General features: G+C 43.5%; 1 protein-coding gene across 8 annotated transcripts in view; it reads left to right on the plus strand.

Annotated features, from left to right (window-relative positions):
- Positions 1-13422, plus strand: part of LOC137163066 (RCC1 and BTB domain-containing protein 2) — an 83294-nt gene extending 69872 nt beyond the window's left edge. For 5 of the 8 annotated variants that reach the window (XM_067563108.1, XM_067563110.1, XM_067563107.1 and 2 more), the window contains 3 exons: positions 217-356; positions 1010-1140; positions 10902-13422. In XM_067563108.1, coding sequence (XP_067419209.1) covers positions 217-356; positions 1010-1140; positions 10902-11042 — 412 coding nt within the window. In that variant the 3' untranslated portion in view covers positions 11043-13422. Of the gene's footprint in view, positions 1-216; positions 357-1009; positions 1141-10901 lie in introns of those variants that run through there. The other 3 variants (XM_067563111.1, XR_010922620.1, XR_010922621.1) reach the window with 3 other exon arrangements.
- The last annotated feature ends 6378 nt before the right edge of the window (positions 13423-19800 follow it).

A 19800-nucleotide genomic window follows, 5' to 3' on the forward strand; every position in this document is an offset into this window, starting at 1 on the left:
GGAATACAATCAGTATAATACTTAAAATATAAATCATGTAAGAGAATTACAATGAGTTTAATGGACTTCTCTCTACCTCACCAAAAAACATCTGATGGGGTTTATCATAGCACTATATATTTTATTCTGCACCTGTCTGATTGATATAAACACCTTATTTCTGTTGTCAATTTACCAAACTTAAGTATTCACATGTATCTTATTTTTGTTTCTTAGGTGTGAGCATTTTCGTTCTATATTAAATAACAATGATGATGAAATTATAGAAATGAGTGAATTCTCTTATCAAGTTTACCGAGCCTTCCTGGAATATCTGTATACAGACAGCATCAATCTCCCTCCTGAGGATGCAATAGGTAATTGGCATAAATTCAAATGTCAAGTTACTGTTAGGAGAGAACTTAAAGTTTGTTTTAACAGGTTCTAGAAAGATGATGTTGATCATGTTCATTGTTATTTTACTACCCTTTAACCCTTCTTTTATGTACCATCGCATGTACATGGATGAGAGAATCGACACAGCGGGGAATCATGTGCAGAAGGAGGAGGATGGCAGAGATGCAGTGGGAGAGGGACAGAGTGAACAGGAGGGGATGATGAAGTGAAAAGCAAATGTATACTGTAGTCAAAACAGATCATCATTTCTCATATTGAAAACAGTTTAAAAAACCCCTGATATCTTCCTAATATTACCTTTCCATTTGATATATTTGCCACAAACATTATTTGACCACAACTGGGAAGGGAGCTGGCCCACATGATCACTGAAAAGAGGAGATGTGGTTCATTAAATAATCTCTCTATTAAAATATGATGCAAACTGTGAAAGGGAGAATTTGTGTGTTAATAAGTGTGTACTCTTCCATTTGCATAACCTCCTTTTTGGAGGTTTTGTATAAAAATGTCTCATAGAATCATAGAGAAGCAAACCCATAAATCTGGAATACAAGTTTATATACCTTGCATTAAGACTACCAAATATCTGAATTTTCAACCTAATTCTCAACAGGGCTGCTAGATTTGGCAACGTTATATAGAGAAAATAGATTGAAAAAGCTTTGCCAGCAAACTATCAAACAAGGCATTTGTGAGGAGAATGCAATTGCTCTTCTTTCAGCTGCAGTCAAATATGAAGCTCAGGTATGGAGAACTTTTATTTGTACTAGAAGTTCCTTAGTGAGATAAGTGTCTTTCAGAGACATGGAACTTTTAAGATAACTATTTATTGCAGTTAACGAACCATCACACATGAATATTGTAGTTGACTTCTCTGGCTTCCTCAAGCATGCATATTTCCCCTTTCAGTCCCTACAAAATGTAATAGCTAATGTCATCTTCCTTGACCGTTAACTTGATTGTGACAGTCTCCTCTTTGAATTCTTCCACTCTCCTCATCTGCTCTGGCATGAAATTTAAGCTGTTTATCATCACTTAGTCCAGCTCTGCCAGTGCTACTTACCCACCTTTGAGTTTTGCATTATCTCCTGACTAGGGATGTAAAAATTAGTTTAAAAATCCATTTAAACGTTCTAAAAATAGAACGTTTAACCAGTTAAATGCTGGGCAGGGGGAGAAATGTACTGGGCTTGGCTCCTCACTGCAAAGTGAGAGCTGCCTAGCTGTGACTCCCTCCCGCCATGGTAGCTGGGCAGCTCTCACTCGCGGGGAGCTGATCTGAGCCCAGCTGCAACTTGTCCCAATCACCCCCTCACCCCCTCCGCTGGGCTCCACGCTTCCCTGCCAGGAACAGCTGCCCGGCTGCAGCTACACCCCCCCACCCACACTCTCAGGCAGCCGAGCCCAGCTGCTGCTATCCCCTCCCCCCTGGGCTCCAGGCTTCCCCACCTGTAAGAGGCACGAAGCCCAGCTGTGGCTACGCCCCACTGGGCTCCCTGCCTTCCCCCCTTCGCTGGGCTCTGTGCTTCCTCGCCAGCAAGAGCTGCCCAGCTGTTCTTGCTAGCGGGGATCTAGCTCAGCTGTGGCTACCCCTCCTCACCCTCCCCAGTGGTGGACTCTGCTCCTTCCCCACACTTCTTGTGGGGTGCGGAGCCCAGCTGCAACTTGCCCCCCCCCCACCCCTTCCCTGCCAGCAAGAGCTGCCCGGCTGCTCTTGCTGGCAGGAGCTAGCCCAGCTGTGGCTCCCCTCCCCCCTGTTTAAACAGTAATCAACTGTTTAAAATGTTTAAACAGCTGATTACCGCTTAAACAGTTAACCTTTTACATCCCCACTCCTGATCATGTTCTGCCAATGTACGCAGTCTTCCCTGCCCATTTGTCAGCTTTTTGCATAATCCTCTCTCCCACCTTCCACATGGTCCCTGCGCAGGGTATGACCTCCTTGGACTATCTTGCAAGGCCCTTCTCTGTCAGCATTTACACCTCTCTTGAAGATTGACTTTTGCTGTGCTGCTTACAGTGAATCATGCTGACACATAAACAAATGCCCGTTGTCCCTTTTCCCCATCCTATGTCTTCTCATCTGTCTATTCTTGGATTGTGAGCAGGGAATGTCATTTTGGAATGTCTGGAAAGCACCCGGCATGCAGAGGACACTATTTCAAACAATATTTTATTTGCAAACAAGCTAACATTTTGTTTTGTGAAAGAAGGTTGCCTTTTCTTAATGTTTCAGCACTATCCTGTCTGCAAAAAATCTGTAGTTTGATATTTACAAGAGATCTGAATATCTATTTTATACTTAATATGTCATTTCAATCTGACCAGCTAGCTAAGGAGGGCCCCCCCCTTAATGAATACATCAAATTCCCACAAAAACCAACACAAGGGGAGACTATGGGCAAAATATGTTACTGGTCAAAATAGTTGGCAATCCATAGATTCCAGTATAGTAGCAGTCTGCTTAATCCCATAGTGAATTTGACCCGACTGATTGGTAGGGAACCACACATGTGAGTAAATGGGTGTGCCGACTATACACCACAAATATTCACTAGTGTTAATATCTTGGTTTATTAATTATTTGCAAACCCAGCTAAATATGTCATCGTGGCAGGTTTTTATAATTTACAGCTTCATCTTTATTACTCCCTGCGAGTGAGAGCTGCCCAGCTACCACGGCGGAAGGGAGCCACAGCTAGGCAGCTCTCACTTGGCAGTGAGGAGCTGAGCCCAGCACGTTTCTCCCCCTGCCCAGCATTTAACTGGTTAAACGTTCTATTTTTTAGAAAGTTTAAATGGATTTTAAAACTAAATCACACTGGGTGTGGCGCTGAATTGAGAACTTTTAAAAATGTCTATTATTTCTTTGTTTAGTTTTGCCTTTCTAAAGAAACCTGTAGGGAGGGATTTAAATGAGAAGAAAGTACATGCCTGGTGGATCTGGATTGATAGGCTGTTCCTTGCATAGAGGACAGCGAGGAAGGGGCAAAAATGAAAGTAGAAGAAGGGGTGTTGAACCTGTCCTCATTGATGATGTAAGCGTGACAGGATAGAAATGAGATGTAAATTGGAATGCAGTAGTGCAGGGCGTGGAGATGAGGAGAAAAGAATATGGAGGGGTTGGAAGAAGGGGTGACAAGATCAGATTGACAAAAGAAGATACTTTTGGCTAGAGGCAGAGCAATGTGGGGAGGCCGGTGAGATGACGTTAAGTAATTAATGCAGAAGATGACCAGGGCATTAATAATCGTAACACTAGGGACAGAAAGGAAGGGTCGGATTTTCAGTGTTGTGGAAACAGGAGTGCAAGATATTATGGTGTGGGATAGCACAGCGACTTTTACTCTTAACAGGATAAGTTTTCATTTGAAGTTTATTTTAGAAACTTCAGAATAGACTGCCTCACTTTGAAAATATTCTACACTTCTAGTTATACTTGTCAACCTCAGAAAAGGCTTTAATCGACCTGTTTCATGTGGAACTATTACAAGTGCAATGATGTGTGTCATGCAACATGTAAAACTAGCCTGGACAAAGTGTCCATGAATATATTGTAGGAAACAGGTGGTGACGGGGATGGACTGGATGATCTAATACATAGTTTCTGAACCTGTGGTACGGGTACGCGAGACACAGGCAGTGGGTACCCGGGGAAAAAAGAGTGAAGGGGAGGCAGGCGGCAGCTGCCAACTTCTGGGAAAGCCAGGCGGCAGCAGCCCGCTTCCCACCCGCTCCCAGCTCGGAGGTGGGCGGCAGCCCGCAGCTTCTGGGGAAGGCGGGAGGCAGCCCTCTGCTTCCCTCCCAGTCACAGCTCCCAGCTGGGAGGCGGGCAGCAGCCGCTACAGTCTTAGGGAGCCGGGCAGCAGCCGCTACAATTCTGGGGAGCCGAGTGGCAGCCGCCCGCTTCCCGCCCGGTCACAGCTCCCAAGTGGGAGCCTCCTGCATCTCGCAAGCTGGGCTCACAGCTGCGCGGCAGCCACCTGCACCCCAGTTCCGAGCCGAGGGACAGCCTCCTGCGCTCCGGCTTGAAGATGGTTAACAGCTGCCTGCCCACATCCCTGGGTCCCAGCCAGCATGGAAGCTTTCTCTGCCCCAGCTTGGATTGAGTGGCAGTCGCCCTCCTCCTGGGCTGGCAGCCAGATGGCAGCCCTCCTCCCTAGCTCAAAGCCCAGTGCCCAGAAAACTTGTCAATTTCACGGCTCTAGCTGAGCCATGAAATTGACAACTATGACAGCCCCAGATTTCACCAATTACCCTCTTTTCCTGTCTCTCTCTCTCTCTCTCGCCCTCCTTCCCTGTCTCTCTCTCACCCCGTCCTCCTCTCAAATCTATGGCAAAAAATTTGGCACGGCGCTTTATATTCCCCAGCATTGGCATGCTGCGCAAAGCATCCTTACCTTTGGCCAACATCACCTCTAGCCCAGGTACATACTTGAGTTGTGCACCCCTGATGTAAAGCTAGTAACCCTACCCACATTAGATCTGACATCTGTCATATCACGGCCTTATATACTCAGCCCTTCTTCCAACATATGGCTCACATTAGTCTGTAAATATAAAATCCTGTGGAAAATTTTCAGACGTTAGGGGGGTACTTGCTTCTTAAAAGGTTGAGAAACACTGATCTAATACGTTTTCCAGCTCTACCTGCTATGATTCACAGTTTTAATTAGCAATTACACAATTTTTTAAAGAATATTACATTATGCCTTAGCACAGCCATTGATTATAAACTGAAGGAGACAGCACTAACTGTTAAAACTGCAGAAACAATGCAAGTATAGGATAGTGTGTCCGAATCTTATCTGGAAACAGTGTGTAAGACTGCAAGGTGCAGAAATGTAAAACATGAAATTTCTCTCTAGGAATCAGTTCATAAAATAATTTTTATTTAGCAGTTAGAAAAGATACCAATGTTCCATTTCTAATTTATTTTCACTTTATATAATCAACACAAGTAAAAGATGGCAATGTGCTGCATTTCTCAGTCCTAATATGAAAAATAAATTAGATCAGTTGACTTTACCAAAGATAAATGCATCCAGAAGTAAAAGTCACAAATGGGATGCCTTTGAAAATTGTGGAAATGTGTGCTGAGGTATTGTCCATTTGTAGAAATAGTTCTCTGTGGTTGCTATTTTTATACCACATTTCTAATGTATTGTGGGCTGGTTTGAAGATTAGCTATTATTTATACTACAAATTAAAAATTACTATTTCCTAACCTGCAAAATTAGTAAACAATTCCTTGACTGGCCAGTGAAGAGATTTTTTTTTTTTAGTGAAGCAGGGCAGCAACCTCAAATTTCTTTTAGATAAAGATTGTAGTACAGTCTATAATTGCCCAGGCTCCAACAGTAGTATTGCTGGAATATGACGAAATCTGAGCTGTCATTACATTTCTCATGCACACCCTTCCCCCTCCCTACCCTGCCACTTTCTTCTGTGTTTTTGTTGTTTCCTGTTCTTCCTCTTTTTTGTCTTTGTGTCCCTGACCAAACAAACACTTTTTTGTGGTGTCATGCCTTTTCCCTCTGGCATTTTATCACTTTATTCCCTTTTTCTTTTTAAGCCCAATTTTATAGTTGTTGGTCTCTTTTTTTTGCCTTTAATTGCATCGCTGCACAGGCAGCAGACTAGAAGCAGAGGGATAGGGACTAGCATCTTCATAAATTCCTCTCTTCTTTCCTGCCCAGTGTGCAATGCTTGTGTACCTCACACAGAGGGAAACTGACTAGGATTAGTACATTTCTTTTTGCAACAAACTGCAAAGATGTTGCAGATTGTGGATCATCCAGTCAAAATATTGCCTTGCAGCTAACTCTATCTGTAATGTGCTTGCTGCAAAGGATAGGATAATTGCTTTTCCTTCTGCAGAAGCTCTTTACGCAGGAACAAGCTGTAAAGAGGACTGGCTAAGTGCATAAAGAGATGGAATGCTGCTGCTGCTAGAAGGTTGAGTGGGCAAGGCTCACTGAGTGCAATCACTGTTGCATGGTCTACTAAACATCTGACAATCATCCACATTGGGTGTACCTATGCTGAGAATTTTCAGAAAATCTCACTCTTGATCTACCACCAGTGCTAGCAAGTCTAGGACAAGACTTATTTTTACCATCACGTTGTCTAATCCAGGTACTGATTTTTCTCTGCACATGTTATGAGAGGCAAACTCAGAGGTCGACATATCTACATCCTTCTGAGGCTAACATGGGTCCTTTCATTAAGTTAAACATTCGGGCGGGTGGTCCCACAGTGGCTAGAAACTAAATGGTATCTTTGGCAAATTTGCAGATAGCCACTGTTGATGTTAATGTGGGTAGAAGAGGGAAGGAATCATTAGCCTTTTGCCAGGCATACACTAGGAAAATTAAGGGTTTTATTGTGTGATGATGCATTAATTTCTTTTCGAGGGTACAAATAACAATTTTTAGAGCAATTGTGCATGGTTGCACTTTTTGCATGTGACTACCTTTCAAGTTGAAATACAGAGCTGATCAAATTATATGTCAGCTCTCTCCTCTTCACATTTGTGAAGTGATCCTGATTTCTGGTCATGCATAAGGATTCATCAGATAGTTCATATGAACAAATTTCATGCCATTGTTTGAAGTTGTCACTTAGATTACCAACCCCGTTTCAGAATAGTCAGTCACAGGGAATGCTAGTTGATAGGATGATTGAAACGTTTTAAACAGGAGAATAATGAATGACACATTTTCAATATCAATGATTTGTACTAAAATTCAGGAAACTTTCCACATTCACAAACATTTTTGCAGTCTTCCATATATAAAAGCAATCCCATGAGCAACAGTGGAGTGAAGCGAAACCGTTACTTACTATGTCTGCGGTTCATTGAGATGTGATGCAGATGTGTATTCCATTTAGGGGTGTGCACATCCAGCGCGCCAGAGCCGGAGAATTTTACCTAGCAGCACCCAGAGAGGGGCATTGCTTGTGCCTCATGGTCAGAGCCCCTCTCCTGGCTATATGAAGCAGTGTCACCTGACGCTCATCAGTTCCTTCACACTGAATGGCCAGAGAGTAGATTCCGGTGCAGAGGGGACAGAGGGTGAGTCGTGGAATACACGTCTGCATCACATCTCGAAGAACCAGTTACAGTAAGTAACGGTTTCTTGTTCTTCAGGTGACTCACAAGCAGCGCTCCTACGGCATGGGGCTCAGCGTCTAGTTAAACAAGGACAGCAGTACCATCTTTCCAAAGTTTGCATCTGCTCTGGATTCCGTGGTAATGATGCGCTGATTCATAAACATATGTATCAATGACTATGCGTCAGCTCTGCAAATATCTAACAGCAAGATGTCACTTAAGAACGCTATTGACGTAGCTTGTGCTCTTGTAGAATGACCCATGGAGGGGGTATAGCCAAAGACATTTTGTATGCAGTCTTCATGAAGGAAGTTATCCTTTTAGAGATCCTCTGTGAGGAGACTGCCTGTCCCTTCACATGGTCTGCATATGACATAAACAGATGAGGTGAAGCCAGAAATGGCTAGACTAGATAAAAGGCCAGCATTGTCTGATGGCCAATGTGTGATGATGCTGCCCTCTAGTGATGAATGCAGCTTAGGAAAAAATACAAGTAAACATACTGCTTGGTTTCAATTAAACAGTGAGACAGACCACTTTAGACACATGAATAGGTGGATGAATGACTCAGTTTGCCACTAGATGCACCTTCAATGAGCTAAGCATAAGGTCTGACCACTAAAGAAGCAGCAGACACTCAGAGCTGTCTTGGCTACTAGCCAGCATCAGCTGAACTCTGGACCACATTGAAAAACACTTCCATTTTGCTGAATAAGCCAGCCTGGTAGAGGGTTTTCTACTGTGGAGTCAGACAGTCACTGAGCATTTCTCTTCCTCCTCATTCAACCACAGAGCAGCCACGCTGTGAGATAGAGAGAGCTGAGTGTGTGATGCAGAGTGCAACCGTGAGTCTGTGTGAGCAGGTCAGGATGCAGAGGAAGGGATATGGGAGGCTGAACTGACAGCGCAAGTGGAGGAAGACCAGCACTGCCTTGGCCATGCTGGGGCAGAGAGGATGAGCTTGACCCAGTCTGCTTTCACCTTTAAGATAATGGTTGGGGTTGCAGGAAAAGCATGCAGGAGAGCTTACTGCCTGCTGAGGTGGAAAGCATCAGTCAGGGAGCCTGGACTGAGGCTCCCTCGAGAGCAGAACAGGCAGCATTTTCTGTTGACCCTTGTAGCGAACAGGTCAATTGTCAGGAAGCCCCACATTGCAAAGAGGATGCGCAGAACACTGGGATTCAGAGGCCACTCACTGAGGGAAAAATTCCTGAGAAGATGGTCCGTGAACCGATTCTTGACCCCCAGCAAGTGAGCGGCTATCAGAGTGATATCCTTGTCAATGCAGAACTGCCACAAGCTGATCACCTCTTGGCCAAGCACCCTGGAGTGTGCTCCTCTTTGCCTGCTCACATAATACATTGCCGGCACCAAGTATGCCAGTGCTCGAAGCAGTGTGGACTCCAAAGTTAGCAATGGTACCAAAACAGCTGATGGTACCAAAGTGGAGGACAGTGAAAACTGTCACGGTAACATCTGCAGTGCCGAGGCGTTTCCTGGTACCAGGTCTCTTGCGCTGAGCCCAGTACTGGCCCTGCTTCCACAGACTGTGGAACACTCAGCACACTCAACGGAAAATGGCGCCTCCTCTCTTCAGAGTGCAAGGCGGCACATTTCTTGGGGCAGCCTCTGATCTGATGAGCTGCGTGGCCTGTTTGCCTAAAAAAGCATATGCTCGAAGGGCCCTACCCACTTGAGTCCATCTTGTGAACAATCTAAAGACTGAACACCACTCCTTGATGTGTGCCTCACCGAAGCACAGCAAGGACTGCATGTGAGGATTGTTGTTAGGGATCTCTCCCATGCACGGCAGGCATGAGGGCACCACAGAGGAATGCTGTGACAGGGTGGGGCTACCTTTCCGAGTGCGGAGTGTGCGCCTCAGTTTTCTCATCTGTTACCCATGTATTCCCTTTGTATGTACTCCTGTATTTCGGTGATGGGACCTGGTGTGTGATCATTGCAGAGACCACTAGAGGGCGGATGGGCTCCTCCCAGCCTCACATACGCAGACACACACACCACCCCATCATATTCCCCCCCCCCCCCCCCCCCGGCGTGAAACCAGATACAACAGGTTGTAATATCTGGCCTGGGAAGGATTCAGAGGAATAGGGAGGGGTAGAGAGGAAAGGCAGTGCCCCGCAAGGAGTCCCAGGGGAGTAGGACCTCTGAGCATGGCTCCAAGTATCCACAAGTGGATTGCTGCTATAACCTCGAATTAAGCTGCTAGCAAAGTCCTTCTACACTGTGATCCTGAGAACTAATAAACCCCTCTGACTTCCATGCTGGCTGTGAATTGCTTCTGACTGCAAGGTGGGGGTGCCTGGCCCTTAGGGCGTGGAGGAACTCCCCGGGACCCATCCAAGGGGGGGTGTCCCGCAGGGGGAGTTCCAGGCGGAGTAGGTGGCTGACCCTCCAAGACCAGATTGAGGGGCTGGCTGCACTGGTGTGTGGAGACCCGGGGTGAACCGTGGCAGACTGCAGCACCAGAATCCTGACTGGCTGTGTCAAGAGGGGACCCCGAGCACGATTCCTGTGAGACGCCATGACAGGCAGCCACAAACCATGACACACGTTGTTAAGGACTGTAAAATGACTCCATTTCCTGGAGGGCTTCATGCCTTGAACATCACTGATAAGAACACTGTGGCTTGGCTGGACTGGCTAACATATGCCAAATAAATAGGGGAATACTTAACTACAGACAGCAAACACTAAGCACGCTACTAACTACATACAACCAGCGAAAACACTAAACTAGTGAGTGAATGTGAGGTTAAGACCACACACAGCTTCAACTCCAGCCACCAGTGGTAAGAAGGAACGGAGGGGGGGGGGGGGGGGGGTGTCGAAATTGTGCTGCCTCACATAGCCAAGTGGTGACCTATAGCTACTGCGAGGCCAAATTCTCCAGTTCCAGTGATCTGGGAACACTCACAACTAAGTGTGAAATCTAAGCATAAGAGTGCCCTCCTTCCCTTCACCCACTCTTCCCTTCCCAGCTGTCTTGTATCATAGGTCAGGTACCTTTTCACTTTATCCCTTCTCCAACATACTTTTACTGCTCTACTCTTCCTTCACTCATCTTGCTATTTTCAGTGGATTAGGGTTGATATGGGCAATTTCCTCTTTTGAAAATTGACTGGGGTTTTCAGGATGCACGGCCTTGAGTTTAGCTGGACGTCAGCTCCATTACCTATCAAAATGTTGGAAGCTTTCTTGACAAGTTTCTGATCTTGCTATTTAAGTGTTTTGTTCTAGGCATTATTTAGCATTTGTAAACAGTCACGTGGATATTATTGGGATGAAATACACAGCCAATATGTTAATGCTAACTTAACATTAGTATTTTTTTGATATATTAATAACCTTATTTTGTTCTTAGGACTTAGAAGAATTTTGCTTCAGGTTTTGTATAAACCACTTGACTGTAGTTACACAAACTCCTGGCTTTGCAGAAATGGACCATGATCTCTTGAAGAACTTCATTAGCAAAGCAAGCCGAGTAGGAGCATTTAAAAACTGAAGAATGTTTGCTGCAAAGGAAGGTACTTTCATCATGAGAACACTTTCTCTTTGAAAAACTTATCAGCACTCAGAATTTGTGAACACCTGAAAGAAAAGAGGGCAACATCCATTTAAGTCATTTGATGGGTGGACTTCGTAAGCTTCCATGTAGCCTAATGCACAACCTTTGTGAAGATGGGTAAGGTATAGCATGAACAATAGATGTAAGCAATCTGCCAAAAAACTTAGGTTTATCAAAAACATCCCAATGGAATAATTAACAGTTTTTCTTTAAAATCAAGCAGACTGTTTACTATTTTCCATTTGTATTTTTTTTCATTGCCTTGAAATACTTATAAAAAACAACTCTTTACCAACTTCATCTGAGATTACTGGCTACCATGAAGCTGGCTGGTTGTTGCTAAAGCCTCATTTTGCACCTTTAAGGTCAATCAAAGTAAATGTACTATAACAAGGTTCCTTTCTGGTTAATTTACCATCCCCTCTGGAGCAGTGTTAATAGAAGCTTGATTTGCTAAATATATGATAAAGGAATATATCATACAAAATCCCTCTTACTACTCCTAATATAAAGAAAAAGCCACAGAATGCTGCTCCTAATTTACAAAGTATCCAAAGACTCAAGAGATAAAAACAAGAGAAGGCCATACTGTATATATTTAAGTATGAAGGACTTATTTTAAATGGCTAATTCTGAGTTCCTGGCTCTCAGTTATTTGCTTTGATGAAAACCAGCTAGTTCTCCTCCCCCGTGGAACAGTAACTTCTAATTGCTTTTGCCACGTAATGTGTTATTTCACTGTTTGTTTTGCTGCTCAAAAACACGCCTCTTCACTGACCATGAAAAAGAAACTCAATGAAAAGGAATTATCGGTTGACTTTTCTGCCAGTGTTTACAGATAATATAGGTGCATACATGAATTATACTTGGAGGAGGAGGCATAGAAAAAATTATAGATCAATTTAATGATAAAATCATGACAGTAAAACTCAAATTATTTTCGACATGGTAGGCGGATGCCATTCAAACACTTGCTAAAGCAATAGGTGGAGGCAGTTTCAGCGTGCTAATGCTTGCATAGAAGGACTTTTGTACTGTGACACAGGCTGCTAAGATTATAAAATGTTTATCAGTATTGGTTTCTGTTACGGTACAGAAGACCATTTTCCTGTAAATTACTTAATCTAATTTCTGTTGAAAGAATGGGTGAACTGGCTTCAAAAAAGAATGGGCCTGTGGTTAGGACACCACACTAGTAGCCTTGCTTTGTCATAGACTTCCTGTGTGCCTTTGAGCAGGTCTATATGGCAGCTGGAAGGTATAATTCCTAGTTTTTTGATATACAGGTGCTCGCTCTGCTCCAGCTAGCAGCTAAAAATTGCAGCACGCCCATGCTGGTATAAACAGTGGCTTTGGCTAGTCATCCCAGTATAATACTGCCCAAGCCCCTGGGTATGTACTTGGATAGCTAGTCTGTTGTCTAAAGAGTAGAGCTGGTTAAAAGTTTTCTGATGGAACATTTGTCTGGAATAGAAAATGCCCTTTTATCAAAACAAACTTTGTGTAGGAACACATCAGTTTATTTTAGAAAAAAAATGAAAAGGCATTTTGATAAGGTCAAAACATTATTTTGACTCTTCTGGAACAAAATGTTTCAACTTTTGTTTTTGGAACATATATTTTATTAGAAATTTTGAAACACTAAATGAAACGTTTTCAACTGAGAAAACAGGTTTTCATAAAATTCCGTTTTCAATGAATTTCAAAATCACAATTTCCTGTGAAATAAAAATTCAGGCTCCTGCACACCTCCACTAAACAGTCTGCATTCAGCGAATAAGAAAACAAGGATGCATTTGTAGATGAGTCCAACAGGAAAGCCAATTCCCAGCAACATCCATCTCACTTTATTCTCTTCTCCCTGAGCATTATTTCAGTTTATGATGTGCACAACACAGCTTGGTTTGTTTTCTTTCAGGAAGCTTTTTATTTTTGGAGTAGTGACAACTGTGGGACTAATTCTTTGAAATGACATCACTGCAGTGATGTCTGTTCTGAGAATAAAATGCAAACAGCTTGGTTGTTCATTCGATGAGAATTTTATGCATTTATTGCTTGACCCGGACAGTTTAATAGTATTTTTATGCACTGCTATATGCGCATATGTAGTAAAAATGCATTTTTTTAGCTTTCGTTCACATTACTCATTAAACATCAATACAAGTTACTTTCCTTTGCACTTAAAGGTAAAGCCTTCAGATGTCCACTGACTTGATGCTCGGAAACCAAAATACATGAGTGTATATACAGATGTGTGCTTAAACAGCCACGTGAGGACACTAAATCGAGCATGGGAGTTAAAGATTATATAATTTTTTTTTAAATTTTTTTTTATAATTAGGTGCTAAATTCAGGATGCTGCCACCACCACTCCTCCTTATCTGGGAATTGGGAACATTGTTAGCTAGTATTAAATACGTTTCCGAAGGTTCCAGTTCAGACAGCAATGAAAAAATACTTGTAAGTGTTTGTGACTGTAATCCTCGATAGGTGAGGTATTCGTTCCAAAATTTGAATGATGGCAAGCTTAGACTATCCTTGGACAGCCAAACAAGAGACTCCCCCAACTAGCCACTGGGGAAAACAGGTAAATAAATATTTTTTGAATTAAATGGGATTTAAAAGGAAGAAAAGTGAAATGTTACAATGAAGGGTCTATCACAGTGATTGATATTCGATAGTTCAGCCTTATGGTGTTTTCTAGGACCCACCTTTGGAATCATGGAGCTTTATTACAATGTACGATCACTATGTAAATTGTTGTATTCTGTAAATGGGTTTTATATAAACTGAAGATAATTGTTTCCTTGGGCTTACCTTGTAAAATAAAACCTTTAGCCATCAGAATGACAAATTTTGCTTAACCCCTAAGGATGTATAATATTTATAGCCCTACAATAATAAAATATCCAACCAACTTCAAATTTCTGTAAAAACTCATTTGGCTTAATAGACAACTAATAAAAATGTAATGTTTAAGGATCTTAGCTTTTGACCTGCTTATTTATTATTATAATATAAAGCCTACATAGAATTGCTTAGACCATTCTTAAACAGCTGTTTATTACTTCCTTATTAGCACATTGTGGGGGGGGAGGGGAGAGAAGTAGGTAACTTACAGGAAAAAGATTGCTGTTCCAAAGCATATTTTAAAGACCACACTCTTTTTCTAAGGACTCATTTACACGAACACTTAGTTTGCAACAATCGGGTGTAAATCTACTAGGTGTTGGTGCAGACCCTGTTGTTAAGCACTAAAAGTTCCATACTATCCTTTGAACTACAGAACTTTAGTGCGCAGCAGCAGGCTAGAGAGAGGTAGATTTATAGCCCAGTTGGGGGGGGGGGGGGGGAATGGGGGACCACACACACCTAGTTTTTGCATAGACAAGCCTTTAAGGAAATGATTCATAAGCAGCAATAAAACAAACGTCGGTACAAAAATGGGGGGGGGGGGGGGAAATTTGACAGGGAAACATTTCAAATTTTTCAAAGAAGTTAATGCAGTAGTGAAAAAGTGATTACAACCTTATGAAATGCCTTGTGTCTTTTTGTCATGTCACTTCTGCTTGATAAAGATCTTTTTTTCAGGATACATGTGTAAACAAATTTGTTTCGTTTTAAAATATTCAAACTGTATCATGTGCTAGTTTCCTACAGCAACACAACCTTCTACAGATGTCCCACCATTTCACATAATTGTATAAGTGGTCCCTTTCTTGGCCTGCAAATAACTGTAGTAACTCTCACATACTAAAGAGGCTGCACGTCCTGTTTACTTAGACTTGTCTAGAGTATCACTGTACACTATTCACTATACAAAATTCTTCATGTATAGAGAGCTACATGCAAGAGCTGAAGTTTCACTGTTGAAGAGGAACATAAATAGCTGAGTACAGTTTTTTATATTCTGTTTCAGTAATAGTTCATCAGAGAAGTTGTTTTGACCTTTTAAAGCACATATCAGGAAGTGGAGGACTTAAGCAAGGGAACCAGGCATATTGTTAAAACTGCAGGGAGAGAAGGTCTCTAGTACTACTATTTGTCCAACTTTGGATCCTTAAGGCAGCTGGATTTCCTTTTCTAGAATAAAATTTCAAAAACTCAAGATCATTTTGAAGAGCTGTGTGTATCATGCAGTAATAAAAGTACTAATCTCAAATGCTGTAAACTTTCAAAATCCTCTAAAGGGCAACTGGAGCATTTACTGTTACTTACCGGAAATATCAAATGCCATAAAGTCATATGTGCTGATTTTACAAACATTCTGGTTAGCACTGCAAAGCTAGTATAGCAAATACTGATAATGCTGGGAGAAAATATAGTTAGAAAAATCTGAAATAGTTTCAAACTTAAGGAACTAATGGAGGTTCTATAGAGGGCTAAGGGCCCAATTGTGTATTTAGATCTAGATCCCTGCACCTGTACAGAACTTCACTGAAGTCAACGGGGCTCTGCTCTCACCAGTTGTAGGATTGCAGCCTAAGCCTGAAACAGAAGGATGTTATTTCCACCTGATACTTTCTTATTAACTTTATACCTAATAATAAAGTAAGTTACAACGACCACCAATAAATCTTATTAAAGCTATTTTATTTATCTTGAAAGGAATGAAATCCATTAGTTTACAAGATGCTACCATACACTTTTAAATGCAGTCTTCAGTCTGTCTCAACAAAAAATGTACATTGTCACAGTAATGAAAGAATAGCCCACTTAAGTAGTGTGCTCTGCAGTATACTATTCCTTGCAGTTCTCTAGCCAGCAAAGTTAAGATCTTGGCACTATTCTAACTGCAACTATGGAGCTTAAAGTCAGAGTATCCCATTGCCTGTAATATATTTCACCTGTAAATTGCAAAAAATAAGCAAAGAAACCTAAGATACTAACACTTCTGTACATACTTCAGGAAGTTGAAACCATATACAGACTTAAAATTTAAGGGAACTGTTTTATTTCAAAGTTCATCAAAATAGTTCCAAATCAATGTACTGTTGTACAGTTTTTAAAAGCTGCTCTAGGATTAGATTTTGACTGACAAACACCGATTTTTTTTAAAAAAATGGATGAATGTATAATAAAACCAGCATGCTTCCTCCTCCCCCCTCCCGCCCCCTAGTGGCTTTAATTTAAGCAGTTGCACAAAACTAGGTCTCCATAAAAATGAATGGATAATTTTAAAGGCAGCAGTCATCAAAAAGCTCTGCATCTTTTAGACTGCTAGAAGTAAAAAAACGGTTACTAATTTTCCATAACAGTTGTTCTTTGAGATGTGTTGCTCATGTCTATTTATGTCAGGATGTGTGTGCATGCCACATGAACCAGTGTGCGAGATTTTTCCCTTAGTGGTATCCGTAGACCGACTCTAGCATCTTCTGTAGTGGCACTCGTATGCGCTGTTATAAGGGCGCTGCTAACCCCTCACCCTCGTTTGTTCTTGCCAGAACTATGATAGAGAGGGAGGAGGGTGGGTCATGGAATGGACATAAGTAACACTTCTCGAAGAACAACAGTTACAGAAGGCCAGTAACCATTTTTTCTTTTTTGAGTGCTTGCTCATGTCCATTCCGTGTCAGGTGACTCACATGCAGCGCCTCTGGAGGTGGGCCAGGAGTTCACAGATGTGCCAATTTCAATAATGCTCTGCCAAAGCTTGCATCGTCCCGGGCCTGTTGCCATAGTGGGATGTGAAGGTGTGAAGACCAAGTCATGGCCCTGCAAATGTCCTGTATTGGAACCTGGGTTAAGAAAGCCGCTGACAAAGCCTGTGCTCTTTTTGAATGGGCTGTCAGAGTGGCATGAGGCATGATGTTTGCCTGCTTGTAACAAGTTTGGAGGCAGGTGGTGATCTGGGAGGAAATCCTTTGTGATGAGACTGGCAGACCCTTCCTTTGCTTGGCAACCATGATGAAGAGCTGCGTGGATTTTCAGAAGGGCTTAGTTCTTTAGTTTTTCTTAGTGTTCACCTGACCTCCAAGGCATGCAGGCGTCTCTCTTCGCTAAAGCTGTGATGCTTTGGAAAAAAGCCTGGCAGGAAGATGTCCTTCTTGGCATGAAACTGCTATATTACCTTTGTTAGAAATGTGGGGTGAGGGCGAAGCTGAACTTTATCTTTGTAAAATACAGTATAAGGATGTTCCGATGTTAGAGCTTTGATTGCGGAGACTTGCCTTGCCGATATAATTGCCACCAGAAAGGCAGCTTTCCACGGCAAGTGGACAGAACACTCATAGCAGACAAGATCTCATAGGCTCAAAGGGAGGCCCAGTGAGCCTGGACAAAACTAGGTTGAGATCCCCTGGGGGAACTGGATCTTTGACCTGTGAAAAGCGGCTTTCCAAGCCTTTCAGGAATCTGGCCATCATCTCATGAGAGAAGACTGATCTGCCCTGGGTATGCAGGCAAAAGGCTGATATGGCCCCCAGGTGTACCCTGATTGACGATAATGCCAGGCCTTGATGTTTCAAGTGTAGTAAGTACTCCAGAATGGAGTGTAATAGTAGCTGGGTCGGAGACGTTTCATTCCGCCACCCAGCAGAAGCATTTCCACTTGACAGGTAAGTCGTTCTAGTTTTGTATTTTCCAGCAGGACTTTCTGAACCTGAGTGGAGCAAACCTGCTCCTCAGTGCTTAACCATGCAGCATCCACACCGTCAGATGTAAGGAGGAGAAGTCTGGATGTAACAGCTGACCATGATCCTGTGAAATCAAGTCCAAACGGTCCGGGAGTGTCCAAGGGGCTGCCATCGCCAGGTCCAGCAACATGCCGAACCAGTGTTGATGGGGCCCTGCCAGAGTGATCATTATGGCCTGTATTTTGTCCCTCTTGATCTTTATGAGGACTTTGTGGATGAGAGGAATCGGTGGAAAGGCGTACATCAGATCCCTCAACCACTGCAGTAGGAAAGTGTCGGGAAGTGATCCACTGTCAGGTCCTTGCAAGGAACAGAAACTATGACATTTCCTGTTCTGTTTGGTTGCAAACAGGTCCACCTAGTGAGTTCCCCACCTCTGGAAGATAACCTTGACTACCTCTGGGTGCAGGGTCTTCTCGTGGCAAGAAGAAGGACTCGCTGAGGTGATCTGCCAACGTGCTCTTGACCCCAGGGAAGTGTGAGGTTTCTAGGTGGATCGCATGTTCCATACAGAAGTCCCATAGACGGAGTGCCTTTTGGCAGAGGATTGAGGATCTCACACCCCCTGTCTTGTTAACATAATACATGGATGCTATATTGTCTGTCAATGCTCATACTACCTTTCCTGACGTGTGGGGAAGGAACACTTCGCAGGCTAGACAGATTGACAGGAGCTCTCTGACATCTATGTATAATGTCAGCTCTTCCGTAGACCAGAGGCCTTGGGTCCTGAGGCTCCCCACCAGAGGTCCAAGGCATCCAATATCAAGGAAAGCGTTGGACGTGGGGCTGCTATGTGGGTAGGGTTTGTCCACCATGCCAATGAGGCAAGTACTTGAGGCAGAATTCAAAGGATCATGTCCAGTCTGTGTCTTGTTGGGGAGTAAACTGATGCTAGCCACATTTGAAGGGGTCTGAGGCGCAGTCTTGCATATTGTACCACATAAGCACACGCTGTCATGTGACCCAGCAGTCTGAGGCAAACCCTCGCTGTCGTGAAGTGAGCTGTGACCTGGTTGATCAAGTTTGACATGGTTTGGAGTCTGCCTTGAGGTAGAAATGCTCTGGCCTGGGTAGAGTCGAGGGTAGTCCCGATGAACTCTATACTTTGCACAGGTTCGTTTACCAATAGGCCCAGTTCTTGGCAGGTGGCCCGCAGTACCGTGATACTCTGCCAGACCTGAGCTTCTGAGTGACCCTTGATGGGCCATCGTCAAGGTAAGGGTAAATTTGTATTCCCCAATATCTGAGGTAGGCAGCAACTACCACCATACATTTCGTGAACACCCTTGGCACTGTTGATAGGCCAAATGGGAGGGCCATGAATTGGTAGTTGTCTCCCACCACGAACAGTAAGAACTATCTGTGGCCATGGAAATATGGAAGTACGCATCCTTCAGGTCGAGGGTGGCGTACCAGTCTCCCGGGTCCAGGGAGGGGATGATGGAGGCAAGAGAGACCATATGGAACCTCAGCTTCTTGGGATATGTTATGGGTATATGGGTCCAATATGGGCTGCAGGTCTCCTTTCGCCTTTGGGGATTAGAAAGTAACGGGAGTAAAACCCTTTCTCTCTCAGATATAGGGGAACTTCCTCTATGGCCCCTACCCATAGGAGGCCTTGCACCTCCTGGAGAGGAGCTGCTCATGAGAAGGGTCCCTTAAGAGGAACAGATGGGAAGAAGGAATCAAAATAAACTGAAGGGTGTAACCCACTGCAGTGGTGCTTAGCACCCACTTGTCTGACATTATAGTCACCCTCGCAGGAAGGTAGGGTGAAAGGCAGTTTGAAAATAAAGGGAGGGTTGGATCCTGGGTTAAGTCTCCTAGGCTGCCCCCAGGCGCACCCTCAAAAGGCCTTCTGACTGCCTGATAGATAGCAGCTTGAGCCTTACTGGGAAGCACGGGCAGGGGGAGACCTTAATGATGCTTATAGCCCTTGCTCTTCTTCCTGTAAGGCTCACTCCTGGCCTGGCCCGTGAACCGCTGTGGTTGCTGGGGCCTGAAGTGCTTCCTGGAAGCAGACAGAGTGTACAGGCCTAAGGAGTGGAATGTGGCCC

Source organism: Emydura macquarii, unplaced genomic scaffold, assembly GCF_026122565.2.
Source record: "Emydura macquarii macquarii isolate MOO-44397 ecotype Brisbane River unplaced genomic scaffold, CSIRO-AGI_Emac_v2 contig_2473, whole genome shotgun sequence".
NCBI lineage: Eukaryota > Metazoa > Chordata > Testudines > Chelidae > Emydura > Emydura macquarii.